Genomic DNA, 16,147 nt, shown 5'->3' on the forward strand with positions numbered 1-16,147 from the left:
ATTTTTTAGTGATGTTTTAAATTTTTTATTTTTAAAAAAATATTTAAGAATATAAAAAATAAAAATAAAAAAATTTATTGGGTGCTCGGCCACATCCACTACTCAAATAAAAAAAAGTAGAAAGTAGAACATGAGGTGTCCCTCTTCCCGTACCAAAGTGATGTGGAATCATCTCAGCAAAAGAAAAAGTTGACCAGCCTGAAGATCATTTCCACGAGTAAAGAAAAAAGCATGACATTGCCGTTCAAGATTCCATACGACGATGCTAAGTAAAGAAAAAGGTATCTGATAGTTTGTGTTTTGAGTTCTGCAAAATGACACTGCTACAAGAAAAGTCACCGCCATTTTTTTCTTCTTTTTTTTTTTTTTAGCCTTTTTTTAATTTCCTTAAATATTTTTAAAATTTTGTACAATATTATTAAAAAATATTTATTTAATTATTAGGTAAAAAAAAAAAAAATTGAGACCCATCCTCGGAATACAAAGCATTTTTCTTTGTAACGGAGTGTTTTTTTTTTTTTTTCCCTTTCTTTGTAAAGGACATTGTTGAGTGGTGCACGAGAAAAATAATGACAGAACCTTTTTTCCTTTCTTTTCTTTTTCTGATCCGACGTTGTCACTTTAGATATTTTGTCGTGTTTCTGTTTTCTCCAAATGCGAACACGAAAACAGTCCATAAAACATGTCTGTAGTTGAGTAATTGTGGATAACAAATATATTTTATAAAAATAAATTTATAAATTTAGACAATTTTATGTGATTAATTAAATTTATTTTATAATAAAAATAATTTATGATTTAATATAGAATTGCTTATCCAATCCAGTCCGAAACCTGTTCCTGTTCCGACCTCCTTCACCATTGAAGCTGGCATTTCCGAACCAATTATCATTGTCCGATTACTCGATCTGATTTTTTCTATTTTTTGGATTTTCACTTTTGTTTTGTTTTTTATTTTTTTGGTTAATGCTGTAAAGATTATTTTTCATTTTTTTAGCTGATTTGATAAATTATTATTATTTTCTTACGTAGAGTAGCATTCAAAGAGATGGAGCATTGTTGAATCGGGTCAAGTGAATGTGTTCAACAGAAGATGCATTATGCCCAAGAAGAAAGATGCAAAGATGCCAATCCCACCAAGTCCATTGACAAGTCTTCTACCTCTTGCCAGCTTCCATAGAGATTAATTAATCTTGTCTTTTCTACCATTCGAAGTAGTTCAAAGTAGTCATTAAGAGTGTCAAATCGTGTTAACGGATCGTATTTGTATCGTGTTAAAATATGTATATTATACTATATAGGTCAACCTTAACCCGACCCGTTAAACTTATCGTGTTAAAATTTCAAATCCTAATACGATCTATTAACATAACGGGTCGTGTCGTGTTAACCTGTTTTAACCCACTAGTAAATATTATGAAATACGTTAACATGACACAATACGACTCATTCTAAACTGTTTATGTAAATAGGTTGAATAGACTCTAAATTAACCCATTTGATCTGATTAAATTTAACTTAAATTTATATAAATGTTAAAATCATAATATCTATAAAAAATTATAAAACTAACTACAAGTCTAAAATTATAATCGAAAAAATAAAAATATCAAAATTGAAATTCGAACAATTTTACTTTTAGGTATAAAGGTATAATTGTAACTTTAACTTTCTTAACGTGTCATAACGGTTCAAAACGGGTTAATCCATTATCAACTCGTTAAGTAATCGTGTCTTAACGGGTTAACCCATTTTGACTTAAACCCGTTAAGACTAAACCCTAACCTGTTATTATCGCGTTGTGTTTGTGTTGAATTAACGGATCGTGTAACATATCGACACTCCTAATAGTCGTGTTGGACCTTCCAGGATCACTAACACTTTACAAAAGAAGTTAAAGTAGCTTGTATCTCTGAAGTATATAGCCTGATATAAAGACCTTTTTTTTTTTTTTCTAAGTAATCAAATTTCATTAAAATAAAAGATGATACATGTTAGGGGGTAAGGTTTTCCAATAAATACCCCAATACAATAACCACAGTGCAAAAGTGGTGGAAAAAAAAAAGAAAAAAGAAAAAAAAAAAGATTTTGAGACCAATTTCTTGGTCACAACCTAAGCCCTATTACAAGGGTACCGTCTTAAAAGACATTTTGAAAGTAAGCCACTGCTGGAGGCAATGACAACAGGTGCACTGCAATCTATTGTCTTGAAAAATTTTATGGAGAGATCCTTAGTCTCTTCAACAAAATCACCAATTAGAAAAAGCAAAAATTTAGAGAGGTCGTCATCGGAAGAGTAGATCTAGGGTGGCGGGACAGTCAACCCACGCCTCTGGAGTAGCGCACGAGGGCCACGTGCCGATGGGATGGAGATGAGGTTAGGCGAATCAAAATGAACGGAGGGAGGGGAATCTGCCAGTGCGGCGTGTGTAGCCAGCAGAGCTATCGAAGAGCAGTGGAGCGTGAAGACCATACGCGAAAACAAGCCGAGCGTGAGGTCCACGCGATGGCATTTTGGGCGTAGCTCTGCGTCGTCCCAACAAATCGGCAGCAGGGAAACATCATGGTGGAGCGCGTGTCGACTTTTCGTGGCTGGAAAGCAGCATATCTGATAAAATCTGAACCGACAATAAAAGACTATCATATAAGCATATTCATATATAGGTAGCGAATAGGAAACAAAAGAAGAAAGCGAGATAGAGAGGAAGGTGTGAGTTTCGACTCATACCTTCCTCTCTGGCGAAACTGAACGGAAGAATAAGTTTTTTTTCTAGAGAAAAGTCCGAGCTTCTCTTTCTAAGAAATGGAAAAGGTGCAACTCTGATAAAGACTTTGATAGACTACGTACTACTAGTTTTTGCACCAATGATCAATAGATCTGTTTAATTATGGGAATGAAAAAGGATCACTGAAAAGATTATGTACCATGTGGTACATCTTTGAATGGTCCTCTCAAGGCTGATTACAAAAGTCGAGAAAAAGATCATCAAAGTAATGGAGTTATCCCTTGAAACAGAGAAAACAGGTTGGTGAAAAAGTTACTCATGAAAATCGTCAAAATGCCATTTTTTTAATAACAGGTTGACACACCAAGTTGGAATCTCAGAAAACTGAACAGAGTTGCATCAAAGAACTCAGCCAGACTAGCCAGTTACCATACACAAACGAAGCAGATCATTAGAACTCCAAATTAATGCTGCAAATTAAAGATGAATGAATTTAGAACAAAGCAACACAGAGTCATGCTGGACAGCATCAACATCAAGTACAACAGATCCCAAACAGCATCCCAACCATGCATAACACTTATATTAGCAGAAAGGCTAAGAGAACATCAACTATGAGGCTAATTGGAAGACACTACTGTTGAGTTGTCTTCAAACAATTTCCGTTCTTACATTCCAGAAAAAGATTTTGTGGACATTGTGGTTCGTTTCTAAGCTGGAAAAAGAAAAGAGAGGAAGAGTTCACTGGTATTAAAAAAGCATTACGTTTTGTTGGGAATAAGGTGTTTAAGCATTCCAGTATTATAGCCGATGCCTCATTGTATGCATTCTGTATTTCTACTTCAAATTTTGACAAAAACTATTTCAATAAAAACCGGGGAAATATATTTGGGTATAAAATCAGTTAACTCTCAGAACTTTGAAAGCTTCCTTTGCATGTTTGAGCACCAGCATGCATGCAAGGAAGCATCGACTATCATCCAACTTGGTCCAATGTTGGCATGCATCCTGCAAACATTGGTGTGGCAATAACAAGGAGGAAAGTTTTGCAATTTATATTCATATCTCCAGTACCAGCTTCACCTGATCTTTCACATGAATTGACCAATAGTTACCAATAATCCTGACAAGAACAGTCACCATTTCTGAAATGGTGAAACCGACTACGGTCCCTCACAGCAATCTCTCGCTTGAAAACCTTGGATATGAGTTTGATAGCCAAATGGCAATCTGCACACGCTCTCAAATTCTTTACAACTCTAATTGGGGTCCCCGGTGTTGTATTGATAAGCATAAAAGCAATTGCAATTTTCTCACTATGATACAACAAAGCATTTTCCTTTTCCTCCTCCTCTATGTCTGCAAGCACATTTGCTGTGTGAGGCACATAACCTTCCAATTTCAACAACTTTGTGATCTCAGCTAGCATTGCATATATATCCTCACTTTGAGGTTGAGATCTATCACCAATAGTAAATTCATAAACCTTATTTCCTAACTCAACAAGGCTATATCCAGGAGTTTTCCTCACCCCTTCTGTAAGCATTGTCCTCCTTAACTTTTGCACATCTGACCAATGACGCTCTGCTGCATAAAGATTTGAGAGGAGTACATAATCCCCACTATGCCCAGGCTCTAATTCTAGAAGCCGGGCTCTTGCAACCTCCCCAAGAGACAAAAGTCCATGAATCGTGCATGCTCCCAACAAGGTCCTCCAAATAACGGCATTGGGCTGCAATGGCATGTTTTGAATATATTCATATGCTTCTTTCACCTTGCCTGACCTACCCAACAAATCAACCATGCAGCCATAGTGTTCCATCCTAGGCACAAGGCCATATTCCTTTTTCATCCTCTCAAAATAATTAAACCCCTCATCCACCATTCCGCAATGACTACAAGCATATAGGACCCCAACAAAAGTTACTGCCGTTGGCACAAACCCCTCTTTTTCTAAATCCTTGAAAAGCTCAAGTGCTTCCTTACCAAACCCATTAACAGCCAACCCAACTATCAAAGAAGTCCAAGAAACCACATTCCTCTCCTTCATCTCATCAAATATTTTTTGCGCATCTCTAATACTCCCACACTTTGCATAGAGGTCCAAGAGGGAATTATTAGCATGCAAGTTGACACTCAAACCAACTTTAAACATATACACGTGGGCCCTCCTCCCCAATGCCAATGCTCCAAGCTCAGCACAAGCAGACAATAAACTTACCATAGTGAATCCATCTGGCTGAACACCCTCCAAACCCATTTCCCGGAAAAGGGTCAGGGCCTCATTGGGCATCCCATTAAGAGCATACCCATTAATGACAGAATTCCAAGCCACAAGATCTTTTTCAGGCGTTAACTCAAACATCCTGTGTGCACACTCGGCATGCCCACAAGCAGCGTACATATGAACCAATGAGTTTTGAACAAAAACCAATGACTCAAACCCATTTCTTATAGCAATGGAATGTATCTTTTCTCCCTCTCTAACAGCAGTCAACTTAGCTACAGCCTTCAGAAGAAAAGGGTATGTGTGTGTGTCAGGTTCTATGGAGGACATATGCATTTGATAGTACAATTCAACGGCTGGCCTTGGGTTCGCACTCTCAGCATAGCCTTTAATCATGGTATTCCGTGTGAAGATGTTGGGACCCTGGAGTTTCGAAAATATATGCTGGGCATAAGACATGGGAGATGAGAGGGACACAATGGTGAAGATGAGGTGCTTGCCCATGTCTGGGTTGGATAGTGAGACGCCATGTCTGATCGAGAAGGCATGGATTTGCTTGAGTCTGATTATGGAGGAGGCACATAACTGCAAGAGATTAATACATTTCTTGAGAAGGTGTGGCACAGGATTTCCTGGGCAAGTTGGTATCGGCTTTGAGAAGTTGTTGCTTGGGTTGTGAGGTAAGGTTGGTTCTATCGAATGCAAGCGGACCAATGCAGCATGCCTTGAATGCATCAGATTATGTTTGCACGAAAAATGAGGGCTTTTCAAGTTTCTGGTCCTCTTAGTTATAGACTTCGGTTAGCCATTTTACCTACTTGAAGATAGTAATTGAGAAACCAGAATTTGACAATTTTAAGGGTTTACACAGGACGACTGGATTCAAACGAGATGGTATAAATGAGAACGGCTGCTCCGGCTCTCGCGCCGATTGAATTCGTGGGTAAAAATTATGACCTTCGATATCGAGCTGGAGCAAACTTCAACAAGCCCATTGGGCTCATCAGATCAAATTGAAGCCCAAGAAGCCCTTGGTTATGGAAAAAGTCCCAAGTCAGATAAACCCAGCCCAAGCTGGACATGTGTTTGGGTGTTGAAATACTCTCGACATTTCTCAACATACTCCATTACTATTTATTACTTTATTATTTCTTTTCACCTACTTTATATTACTATTTATTATTTTTTACTATTATTCAATATTCTATTTTTACTTTTCACCTACTTTTTTACTAATATTCACAATATATCTCAATACTTCTCAATATCTAAACCCAGTATAAAACCATTCCAACCTATTTTATTTTATCTTATCTCATCATTACAATTTTCATAAATTTTGTTATAAAATATAATAAACAATTAAATTTTTTCAAATCTCAAACAAGAATAATATTAAAAAATAACATTATAACAATATTTTATTTTATTTCAATTTTCATCTAAAATTATCCCATCTCATCTTAATTTCCAAATCCCACCTAAAAAGACAAAAGTAGAATAGAGGCATATAGACAAGATTGAGCACAAGAAGTTGATTTGGAAAGTTAGAAAAGGTAGGAATGCAACTTGTCAACGAGTTGAATTCGAGCGAGTAAGAGATTATTATTATAAATCAAATTATCTCATCTCATTTTATATAATTATTATAATTTTTTCTAACTTTAATGCAAAATATAACAAAAAATTAAAAATTAAAAATTTTAAAATAAAATAATATTAAAAAATTATATTCTAGTAATATATATCTTATTCAACTTTAACCTTTTATCTCGTCTCATCTCATATATTTAACCAAACAAGGCTTGTTTAAATTTTATTTGAATATGTGTCAAACTCGATCTTTTTTACTGATTTTCTACCCTCCATCAAGATTTGAATCTCCAGCTCCTCCCTCCCAGCATGGCCGACCTCCCTTATCTGTGGTATTTTGGCCCTTTTTACTGATTTTCTCGCCCCAACTCTAAAATCCGGCAGCACCATGATCTCTGTCGCCATACATAGACATGATCATGCACGTCTTGCCACAAGTTTTCTATTTCTCATGATTTTCCCCCCACGGTTTGCTTCAGCATCATAACTGAATAATGTCCCCCGTTTTGCTACGTACAAGATAATTTTCTGACGCACTAGTTATTCATTTACAACCTTAACTATGCGGAGTTGTTTGTGTTGTACGAGAAACTGCTATGAAAATTGACAATTTCTTATCGAAATTATGAATCCATTCTTATTATAAATAGTCATTTGAAAGCGACATTCAAATCAACAACAAATTTCACCCATTTAAAATGGCCAAGTACGTACAAATCAATACGATCTGAAGTGGTGTTAATTATTTACCAATTAAGACCCAAGGGTACTTAATTAAGAACACCAATACAGAAAATGGAAAATAATATATAGATTATTTCATGCAACAAAAACATACTTTTCAGTTGTTTTCGCTTATAAGTATGGCATTTGCGTGCTCCTGCACCACTTTCCAAGCCGTGATAACGTGTTTTTCTTCCACTAGAGTTGCTCCAACTGCAAACCTTATCACGTACACACCGCCAACAATGGAATGAGTCATAAAAACAAGACCTGACTTGTTAATGGACTCCAATAACTTCCGGTTAAGCTCATTTGTACTTGCTTCTTTCATGTAGTTATGATCATGATCATCACCCTTTCCATTTGCATGACCGTTTACGTGGCCGTTTACGCCATTTGTATAACCATTTGTATGACCATTTGTAGTAGTACCATTTGCGTTTGATGCGCCCTTACCCATTCCTGGGGACAGAACCCTAAAGCAAACCACAGCAAAGCTTCTAGGGACAACAATTTCAAACCTCTTGTCCGAAGTGACAAACCCTTCAAAAAGCTTGGCCATGTTAACATGACTTCTCAGAAAGTCCCTAAGCTTAGCCACGCCATAGCTTCGAAGCACGAACCATAATTTCAAAGATCGGAATCTTCGGCTTAGGGTAAGCTGCCAGTCTTTGTAGTCCACCACTTGCCTTGAATCGGTTGCCTTATTCTTCAAGTACTCAGGATTTGTTGAGAGTGATTTTATCAAGGCCCTCGGGTCCTTGACCCAAAGGCAGCAGCAATCTAAAGTGGTTAGGAACCATTTATGTGCATTGAGGCTAAAAGAGTTTGCACCCTCAACACCATCAATGACATGTCGGAACTCAGGACAAATGCAGACGCTTCCAGCATAAGCAGCGTCGACATGAAGCCACAAGCCATAATCCTTGGCAACATCGCTTAACGACCCTAGTGGATCAATTGCAGTTGTCGAAGTTGTCCCCACAGTGGCACACAAGAATAAGGGGATTAGGCCTGCATCAATATCTTTGCAAATGGCTGATCGTAGGGAGTCCGGAGACAACGAAAATGACGCACGCTTGCTGGTTTTGATGGCTCTGAAATTACTTGGGTTGATTCCAGCTATCCGTGCCGCCTTTTGAAGTGAACAATGTGTTTGGTCAGATCCATAGACCACCAACTTTCCCACATTCTGACTCCCAATGCGGAGCAACATTTGATCCCTAGCAGCGACGAGTGTGCACAAAATGGCCTCACAAGTAGTCCCTTGTAGCACACCCCCACCATTGCCCGAGAAAAGGAAAGACTTGGGCAGCTGAAGCATCTCTCCGAGCCAATCCATGACTATTGACTCTAGCTCAGTCGCAGCTGGTGACGAAATCCAGTTGAAGCCAACCACATTGAATCCAGTGGAAAGCATCTCGCCAAGAAACCCCGCTATGCTTCCGCTGGATGGGAAGTAAGCAAAATAGCTAGGGCTTTGCCAATGAGTTACACCAGGAAGTATATGGTCTTGCACGTCTTTGAGAATGGTTTCAATGGATTCAGGATTATATGGGGTAGATTCTGGCAAGCGTTTTCGGAGATAACCTGGTTCGACTTGGCTCAGAACAGGATATTTCTCGATATTCAAGTAATAATCAGCTAGGAAGTCTATGATCATGTGGCCTTGACGCCTGAACTCCTCAGGGTCTAGTGGATTATTTGTGTTACAGAAAGAAGAGTGTTTCATGAGGCCATGGTTGAAATTGAGGGCATTCATCTTTGGTAGGTAGAGGGAAGAAAGAAGTCTGGTTTTCGGCTTCGTAGGTCTCAAACTGTGTAAGGAGAAAGTGGCAGGACAAAAAAACACAAAACAAGCTTAATGGAAGTCTTGGCTAGTTACTGATACAGACTTACAGTAGAAGGTGGACGCATGAAGAGTTTATATAAAGTTCGATAGGAAACGGCCTGTCCATTTTACATTCTTCCACGTGAAAGATATGCTTGAATTGGGAATCATCTGCATGTGATCCCATGATAACATAAAATGATTTGTCGAGCAAATGAAATATTGGTCGGCGTTAATCTTCCCTTCTCCTTCTTCTTCTTCTTCTTCATCTATTTTTCGGCCCTTCAAATTATTAAGACACCTACCGTTCGTTATCGTCAATTCAAAAACACTTGAGCCGAGCCTACCTCCTAGAAGGTGGTATTTAGAAAGAGATACTGCCGGTATTTTTTTTTTGATAGAAGATACTGCCGGTATATATCATATTTAACTGCACTTGCTATAGCTAGCCTATATATGTCGCGTGTGCGTGTGTGCAGTGTGTGTGTGAGAGAGAGAGAGAGAGATCGGATTATGACAAATGGAAGAATGCATAACCTAATCACGAGAGATCATCTACTAATTATGGGTTTAATAATAGTAGGTTTGAATTTAGTTTTAACGGATTTGGATAAAAAGGAGTTGATCCATCAAGGCACAATTGCTTAACGGATCAACTCACTTTGACCTGTTACAATCCGTTAAGAAAATTAAAGTTACAATTATATCCTTATACTTAAAAGTAAAATTGTTAAAATTTTAATTTTGATATTTTTATTATTTAGATTGTAATTTTAAATTTGTAGTTAGTTTTCTATTATTTTATAGAGAAATTTTAATATTTATATAAAATTATACTAAATTTAATATGATTAAATGGATTAATTTCAAATTTGTTCAACCCATTTATATAAACGGATCACGTCAGGTTGGATCACTGGATCACTGTTCTGTATGTAATGCCCAACCAGTCCTACTAGATTTTGGTATTCCAGCTGGAATGATGATTTCAGTACCAAATTAATAGAAAAAGATTAATAAAGTTAAAATCAATGGCCTCTTTGTAAATCAAGTAAAAAATAGGGACAAAATGATATTTGTACGGCCCAACTACCCCCATTTTCTCCCCCACATTACCTGATTAGCCGGCGAAATCTCCCCAAACCCCCCAAAAGGCTAAAAGCCTATTAGCCTAAAAGCAATACAACCATGCCTCTTGCTTTTTATTTGTTCTCCTTAACATTTGTGCATTTTTTTTCCTAAGTTTTTGACATTTTATTTTATATAACAGTATGTCATGTCTATTAAATATGCATGTCCATCAAATGTGCATACTAATATAAATAAGGTTTTTTTTCTTTTTCTTTAAGAATTTTTTAAACATCCCTAATCATTAAAAAAAACTGATAAAAAAAAACATAAATTCACTAATAATCACTTTTATAATCATTAAGAAAAAAAATAAAAAATAAAAATATATGAGTGAACATATTTAGTGGGCATATTTGATAATCATATTATCATTTTCCATAACATTATATTCTGATGTTGGATTGGGAAGCAATGGCAGCTTTGTGTTCTGGTTAACAAACTCTACACTTTATTCAATTCCTTTCATTTAGTTTTGTGTTTTTAATTTATGAGTTTCTCACTATGTATATTTTTAAAATATTATTTTGGAATGTAGTTTCTATATATATATATACATAAATATATATAATTTATTTATTTAATGTCTATCCCATAACGGTACACCAAAACGTACTAGTATCAAAATATTCTATTCTAATGCCTCAACTAAAACAGTCACCGGAACGAGTTTCAAAAGCTTGGAGTCGACACCCCTACGAAAAAGTAGATTTATGCTTTTTCTGGAACTGTTGTTTCTAAACTGTCTTCAAGAAAATGGTTCATTTTCCCTTTATGAAAAACGTTTTTTTTTTTTTTTTTTTTTTTTCCATTCTTTACTTAAGATTTCATGGGAGAAGGGAGGTCATGGGTTCATAGTACATACAACCTATTTATAGCATTCCCATCTGATTACCTAAAGGAGGCTTTTCCTTCAATTATAGGTTTGTATTTGGGGAAAACCTCAAATACACACTCCATCATATTCCCCATTTGCTATCGGGAATGCTACAGTGGTTTCTCATATATGGGGAACTACTATACATTTCCAATCCTTTCCTCTCCAATTTCGTCATGCGCCAACGCCCTTGGTTCGAACCTTCATCACCTCAACTATTGTTCGCCTTCCCATCCAGTAGCCCTTTTGTCATCGTCTCTAGTAAGAGCCACACACACACGGGGTCAAATCTTCTCTCTCTCTCTCTCTCTCTCTCTCTCTCTCACACACACACACACACATATATGATGCACTGTGCCAATAGTCGAGATTCCTAGCATACACCTTGCATGCTTCATTGTTAACATCCATCAATGCATTGCTTGATTTGCGATTTTCTCTTTGTGATTTATTGATGTTGAGTTGTGCTTTCAATGTTGTTGGGTCTGATTTTACACCTTCGAAATGGCTTGTGATTTAGGTTTGATTTTACCTATTTGGGTGTTCTGCTACTCGAACTTGTAGCACCAACCTCTCTCTTATGCAATATTGGGGCTCTAATTTCGGAAAAATTAGTCTCTCACAATATATTTAGGGTTTCTGATTTGGGAAAATTGGTCGCTCACTGGTCTATGATTTTGCATCCTTATTGAAGATGTTGATTTTGCCTAAATTGTGAGTTTGTTCTAAATTTCTACTACCATTTGGATCTGTACTTTGGGTGAATATATTTGCTGCCATTTTCTCTATGATGTCCATTCTTTGGGTCTGTGATTTGTTACCATTTGAGTCTGTGATTTGCAGCCATTTAAGTTTGTGATTTGCATGCCGCCATTTGGATCTGTAATTTGCTGTCATTTGGGTCTATGATTTGCAGCTATTTGAGTCTGTGATTTGAAGCCATTTGGATATGTGATTTATTGCCATTTGGGTCTGTGATTTGCTGCCATTTGGGTTTGTGATTTGCTACCATTTGGTTCTGTGATTGGCTGCCATTTTGGTTTGTGATTTGTTGCCATTTGGGTATGTGATTTGCAGCCATTTGGGTATGTGATTTTGCATCCCTATATCTGCTGCCATTCAGGTCTGTGATTTTGCATCCCTAATTTGAATAATTTTGCAGGTTGTGCTTTGCTCTAACTCCTAGTGAATCTGCTACTCAATTCGATCTTTAATTTGTTAGCCACTTTGATGCATTCATTATATTTGTTGAGAATTATTTTCTTGTTTTCATTTTCACAAAGTATACTTGCCATATTGTTCTATTTTTGTAGGCTGTGAGTTTATTCTAAACTTTTGTGAATCTGCTACTCAGTTTAGTCTTTAATTTGATAGTCACTTTAATGCATTCATTATCTTTGTTGGGAATTATTTTTCATGCTTTTATTTTTACAAAGTATACTTGCCATATTGTTTTGCTTTTGCTTGTTGTGAGTTTGCTCTAAACCTTCGTCAATTTGCTGCTCAGTTTTCCACTTGAAATACTTGCCATTTGGGGCTGTCATGTTGCATGCCTATTTCTGATTTTGCATGCTCTAATTTTGCTCTTCTACTTTGTGTAACTGTTGCTCAGTTTGGTCTTTCTTGTTAGCCACGTTGATGCTATGATTTTGCTTACTGTGATTTAGTTCTACCTTCATCCTCTATAGCTTTTGGTGTTAATTTAGGCGTATTGAGTGGGGCTGCATGTCTAGTGTAAGGATGTGGTGAATGGAGTTAATTCACAACTGTTTAGCCATGGGGATCCATTGATATGGCGGGAGAATCCAAACCTAGATGGCCACCAACTATTTTGTAATAGTTTTTACAAAAGGTAACCGAGGTTTATGGTTTTGCTGGCATTCAAGATTAAGCTCCTATATTACGCATGCTGTAAATAAATAAAAATCATTTTGAGCCCCATGGAACAAACATTCTTTATGGAAGCATATGTGAATGCTCTCATTCATTTACAGCACATCCTCTTTACCAGTTGTTGTTGGATTTTCCTTATCTAACCTCCTCATTGTGATGATGACAAAGCCTCATAGGGATATAGGAAATTCTACACACACCTCCATTGCATGTTAACTTGGATGGTCAGTAAGTAGTGGCAACTAGTTATGACAGCCATTTAAGGGAGGGTGCCAAATTTTATGTATGTCACAATTCGGTTCCTAAGCCGGCTAGCAAAATAAGTAGACAAATTTGAATGAAAATGCTCACTGTTTGTCTATAAACTTGAAACAAAACAAAAGATACACCACCCAATGCTTGGGTCAAGTAGTAGCACTACCAATAACTCATGCTCAGCAAATTATCGTCACAATGAATATTGAGTATGTTATTGTGGTATTAAAGCATGTTGACGAACTGCTCATACTAAGAATAATGGGGCGTACCAATTTTTCAGTTGCCAAAATTATGAAGTAATTTTGCATGCTTTGTTGGTGGTCTTATTTCCAATAGATGTAATTGTACTGGTGTGCTTACTGATTTCAATACTTGTCAATTGTGCATGCTGGATAGGCTTGCGGGTTTTTCTGTTGGTATAAACCAAAAATATCAACATATGGGTAAAAGACAATTAACCGATTAAAAACCGAACTTCATAAGATACAAGCCTCAATGGACATCCAAACTAGTAGACATCAACTAGAAATTACTTTAGAGAGGCGGAAGCAAAAATTGGAGAAAACTAGTTTGATTATTTGAATTTTGACGTCATGGTTATTTGTTTTGACAATTTATTATGAAAAATTCTGATTATGGTGACATATACCAAACTTTTGGGTTTACTATATCGACATTTCAGTAATTGTAATTATAACTCGCTTTTATTGTTCACAAAAAATATTTGTGTTTTGAAGCTAGTTTGAATAGGCAATACTAATACTTGTATGTAGAATTGATAAGATAATATAAATATATTTTTCAGTTTTCAATTTTATATTTCTCCATTACAAATAAAAAACAGTTGGAAAAGATAAATATTTATTATTTGTATTAATTTGAAAACTATTCGCATATCGGAATAAAAAAATAAGCTTCGTGTTTAAGATTTATGTAGAAACTGGAAATGCTCAACAGGGAAAGAAGACAAAAAAAAAAAAATAGTTAAGATTGTAAATAGAGATGAGAGAAAAAAATAATAAAGAATGAATAAAGAAAAATTATTTTAACAGATAAAGAGAAATTATAAGGAATGAGATATATGTGATTTTTTAAAGATAAATAAAATTTATGAGAAAATTAAAAGAAATGTGATTTTTAGTTAAAAATTAGGAGAAATTATAGGGAAGGCTGGATTTCAATTTTTTTTAAATTAAATTATTCTAAGCTGAACAAAAGTGATAGAAATGTGCAGGTATATATAAAACAATAGTTTGTATAAAAGGTCTGATATATAGGCTAATGTGTAGCCTTGGATTATTACAATCCTTTTCGAGGTGGTCTCATGTTGGTTGCAACATCTTTTATGAGTGGAGAAGAAATAATGTTGTATGTAAAAGTAAAGTAAAAGGAGAACAGTATTTTATATATATAAAAAAAACAATCAATATTTCATAACACGAAAAGTAGAAATTTAATATAAAATACGATATGTGCTCCAGGTTGGTTTCCATTCATCAATAATTGTTTCAAAGTTAAATGATTATATATATATATATATATATAAACTTAGATCATGCATTTATTTTATTTGCAAACAGATCAAGGCATTTATCATGCATCGTCCAAAGTAAATGAGGTGGGTACATTGTTCTATTGAGATAAGAGAAAGATAGATACATGCACATGTTTAAGTTGAGTAAAATAAAAATTCTATATTTAATCACTTTTGTTTACTCTTTATGCACATCATTCATGTGATTGATTATGTCATTTTTTTAATATAAAATAATTATTTTAGACAATCAAATTAATGGAATGCATAAAAAATATGTAAAAATGATTGTACATAGCAAAACTCTGATAAAAATATCTCTTCAATCAAAGGCTTTTCTGTTTGATAGCCTATGGGTAATAAAAAATAATAAAAAAGTAATTTAGGACTAATTTGGTTACATAAAATCAAATTATCTTATCTCATCTCATATAATCATTATAATTTTTTTAAATTTTTATATAAGATATAATAAACAATTCAACTTTTTTAAATTTCAAAACAAAATTAATATTAAAAAAATTATATTATAATAATATTTTATTTAACTTTTAACAAAATATCTCATCTTATCTAATTTAAACTGTATAATCAAACGAGATCTCAATGTTTTTTCTAACATATTAAAAAGATGTGTTTTTCCCTCTCTCTCTCTCTCTCTCTCCATCCTCTTGTTGCCTTCCTACTGTCTCTCCTCTCTGTGCCTTAAACTTTACCATTTACTTTTCTGAACAAATAAAGAAAAGTCTATTATAAAAGCTACACTTTACTTTATACCTGCTAAAGTAAAGTGAAGGTTACCTCGAAACCGATCTGATTTCCTTTCTATACTTGTCGTGACAAAATATATATCCACAATTGTTATCATGTGTAGTAAAAGCATTATAAATTTATACCTAGGTTGAAACTTTATGCCTTTGCTCATGTGTAAACTATTAGTCTCGTGAATGTAATGGACCTGTGATTTGTTAGGCATCAACATCCACCTACTGATCATTCGTCTCATCACATTCCACTAGCGCTTCAGTAGTTGGTAGATGTTATTTCCTATCTTGTTTATAGTATTAAAGTACTGATGCTTTATGTTAGTATTATATATCCCTTTGGAGGGTCTAATTCTGAGCTAACCCAATTACGGGTAATAATAGTAGAGACCGGCCAGGCCACAGAATAAAGGCCCATCAAGACCCAATACTCTTTTGATTAGTAGGATAGATAAGCAATAGCATGGCAAACATGGTATTCCATTTAAGGATAAACTTCATGTCTACTTAGCTAGGAAGGTAATCAACTCGTAGTGTTGATTCCATTCGTCCTTACACCTATATATATATATATATATATATGTATCAAGTAA

At 35.3% G+C, this 16,147-nt stretch overlaps 2 protein-coding genes across 2 annotated transcripts; both read right to left on the reverse strand.

Annotated features, from left to right (window-relative positions):
• Positions 1-1,989: 1,989 nt before the first annotated feature.
• Positions 1,990-5,884, reverse strand: LOC122280124 (pentatricopeptide repeat-containing protein At4g21065). Its single transcript, XM_043091104.1, has 2 exons — positions 3,810-5,884; positions 1,990-2,618 (listed from the first exon to the last, which is right to left on the reverse strand). Exon 1 carries the CDS (start codon positions 5,686-5,688, stop codon positions 3,838-3,840), a length of 1,851 nt encoding a protein of 616 aa, XP_042947038.1. The 5' UTR covers positions 5,689-5,884; the 3' UTR covers positions 1,990-2,618; positions 3,810-3,837.
• Positions 5,885-7,297: 1,413 nt separating this feature from the next.
• LOC122279964 (tyrosine decarboxylase-like) lies at positions 7,298-9,203 on the reverse strand. The gene has a single exon (XM_043090883.1). It carries the CDS (start codon positions 9,029-9,031, stop codon positions 7,388-7,390), a length of 1,644 nt encoding a protein of 547 aa, XP_042946817.1. The 5' UTR covers positions 9,032-9,203; the 3' UTR covers positions 7,298-7,387.
• Between the last annotated feature and the right edge of the window lie 6,944 nt (positions 9,204-16,147).

The sequence above is a fragment of the Carya illinoinensis genome, chromosome 10 (genome assembly GCF_018687715.1).
Source record: "Carya illinoinensis cultivar Pawnee chromosome 10, C.illinoinensisPawnee_v1, whole genome shotgun sequence".
NCBI classification, from domain to species: Eukaryota; Viridiplantae; Streptophyta; class Magnoliopsida; order Fagales; family Juglandaceae; genus Carya; species Carya illinoinensis.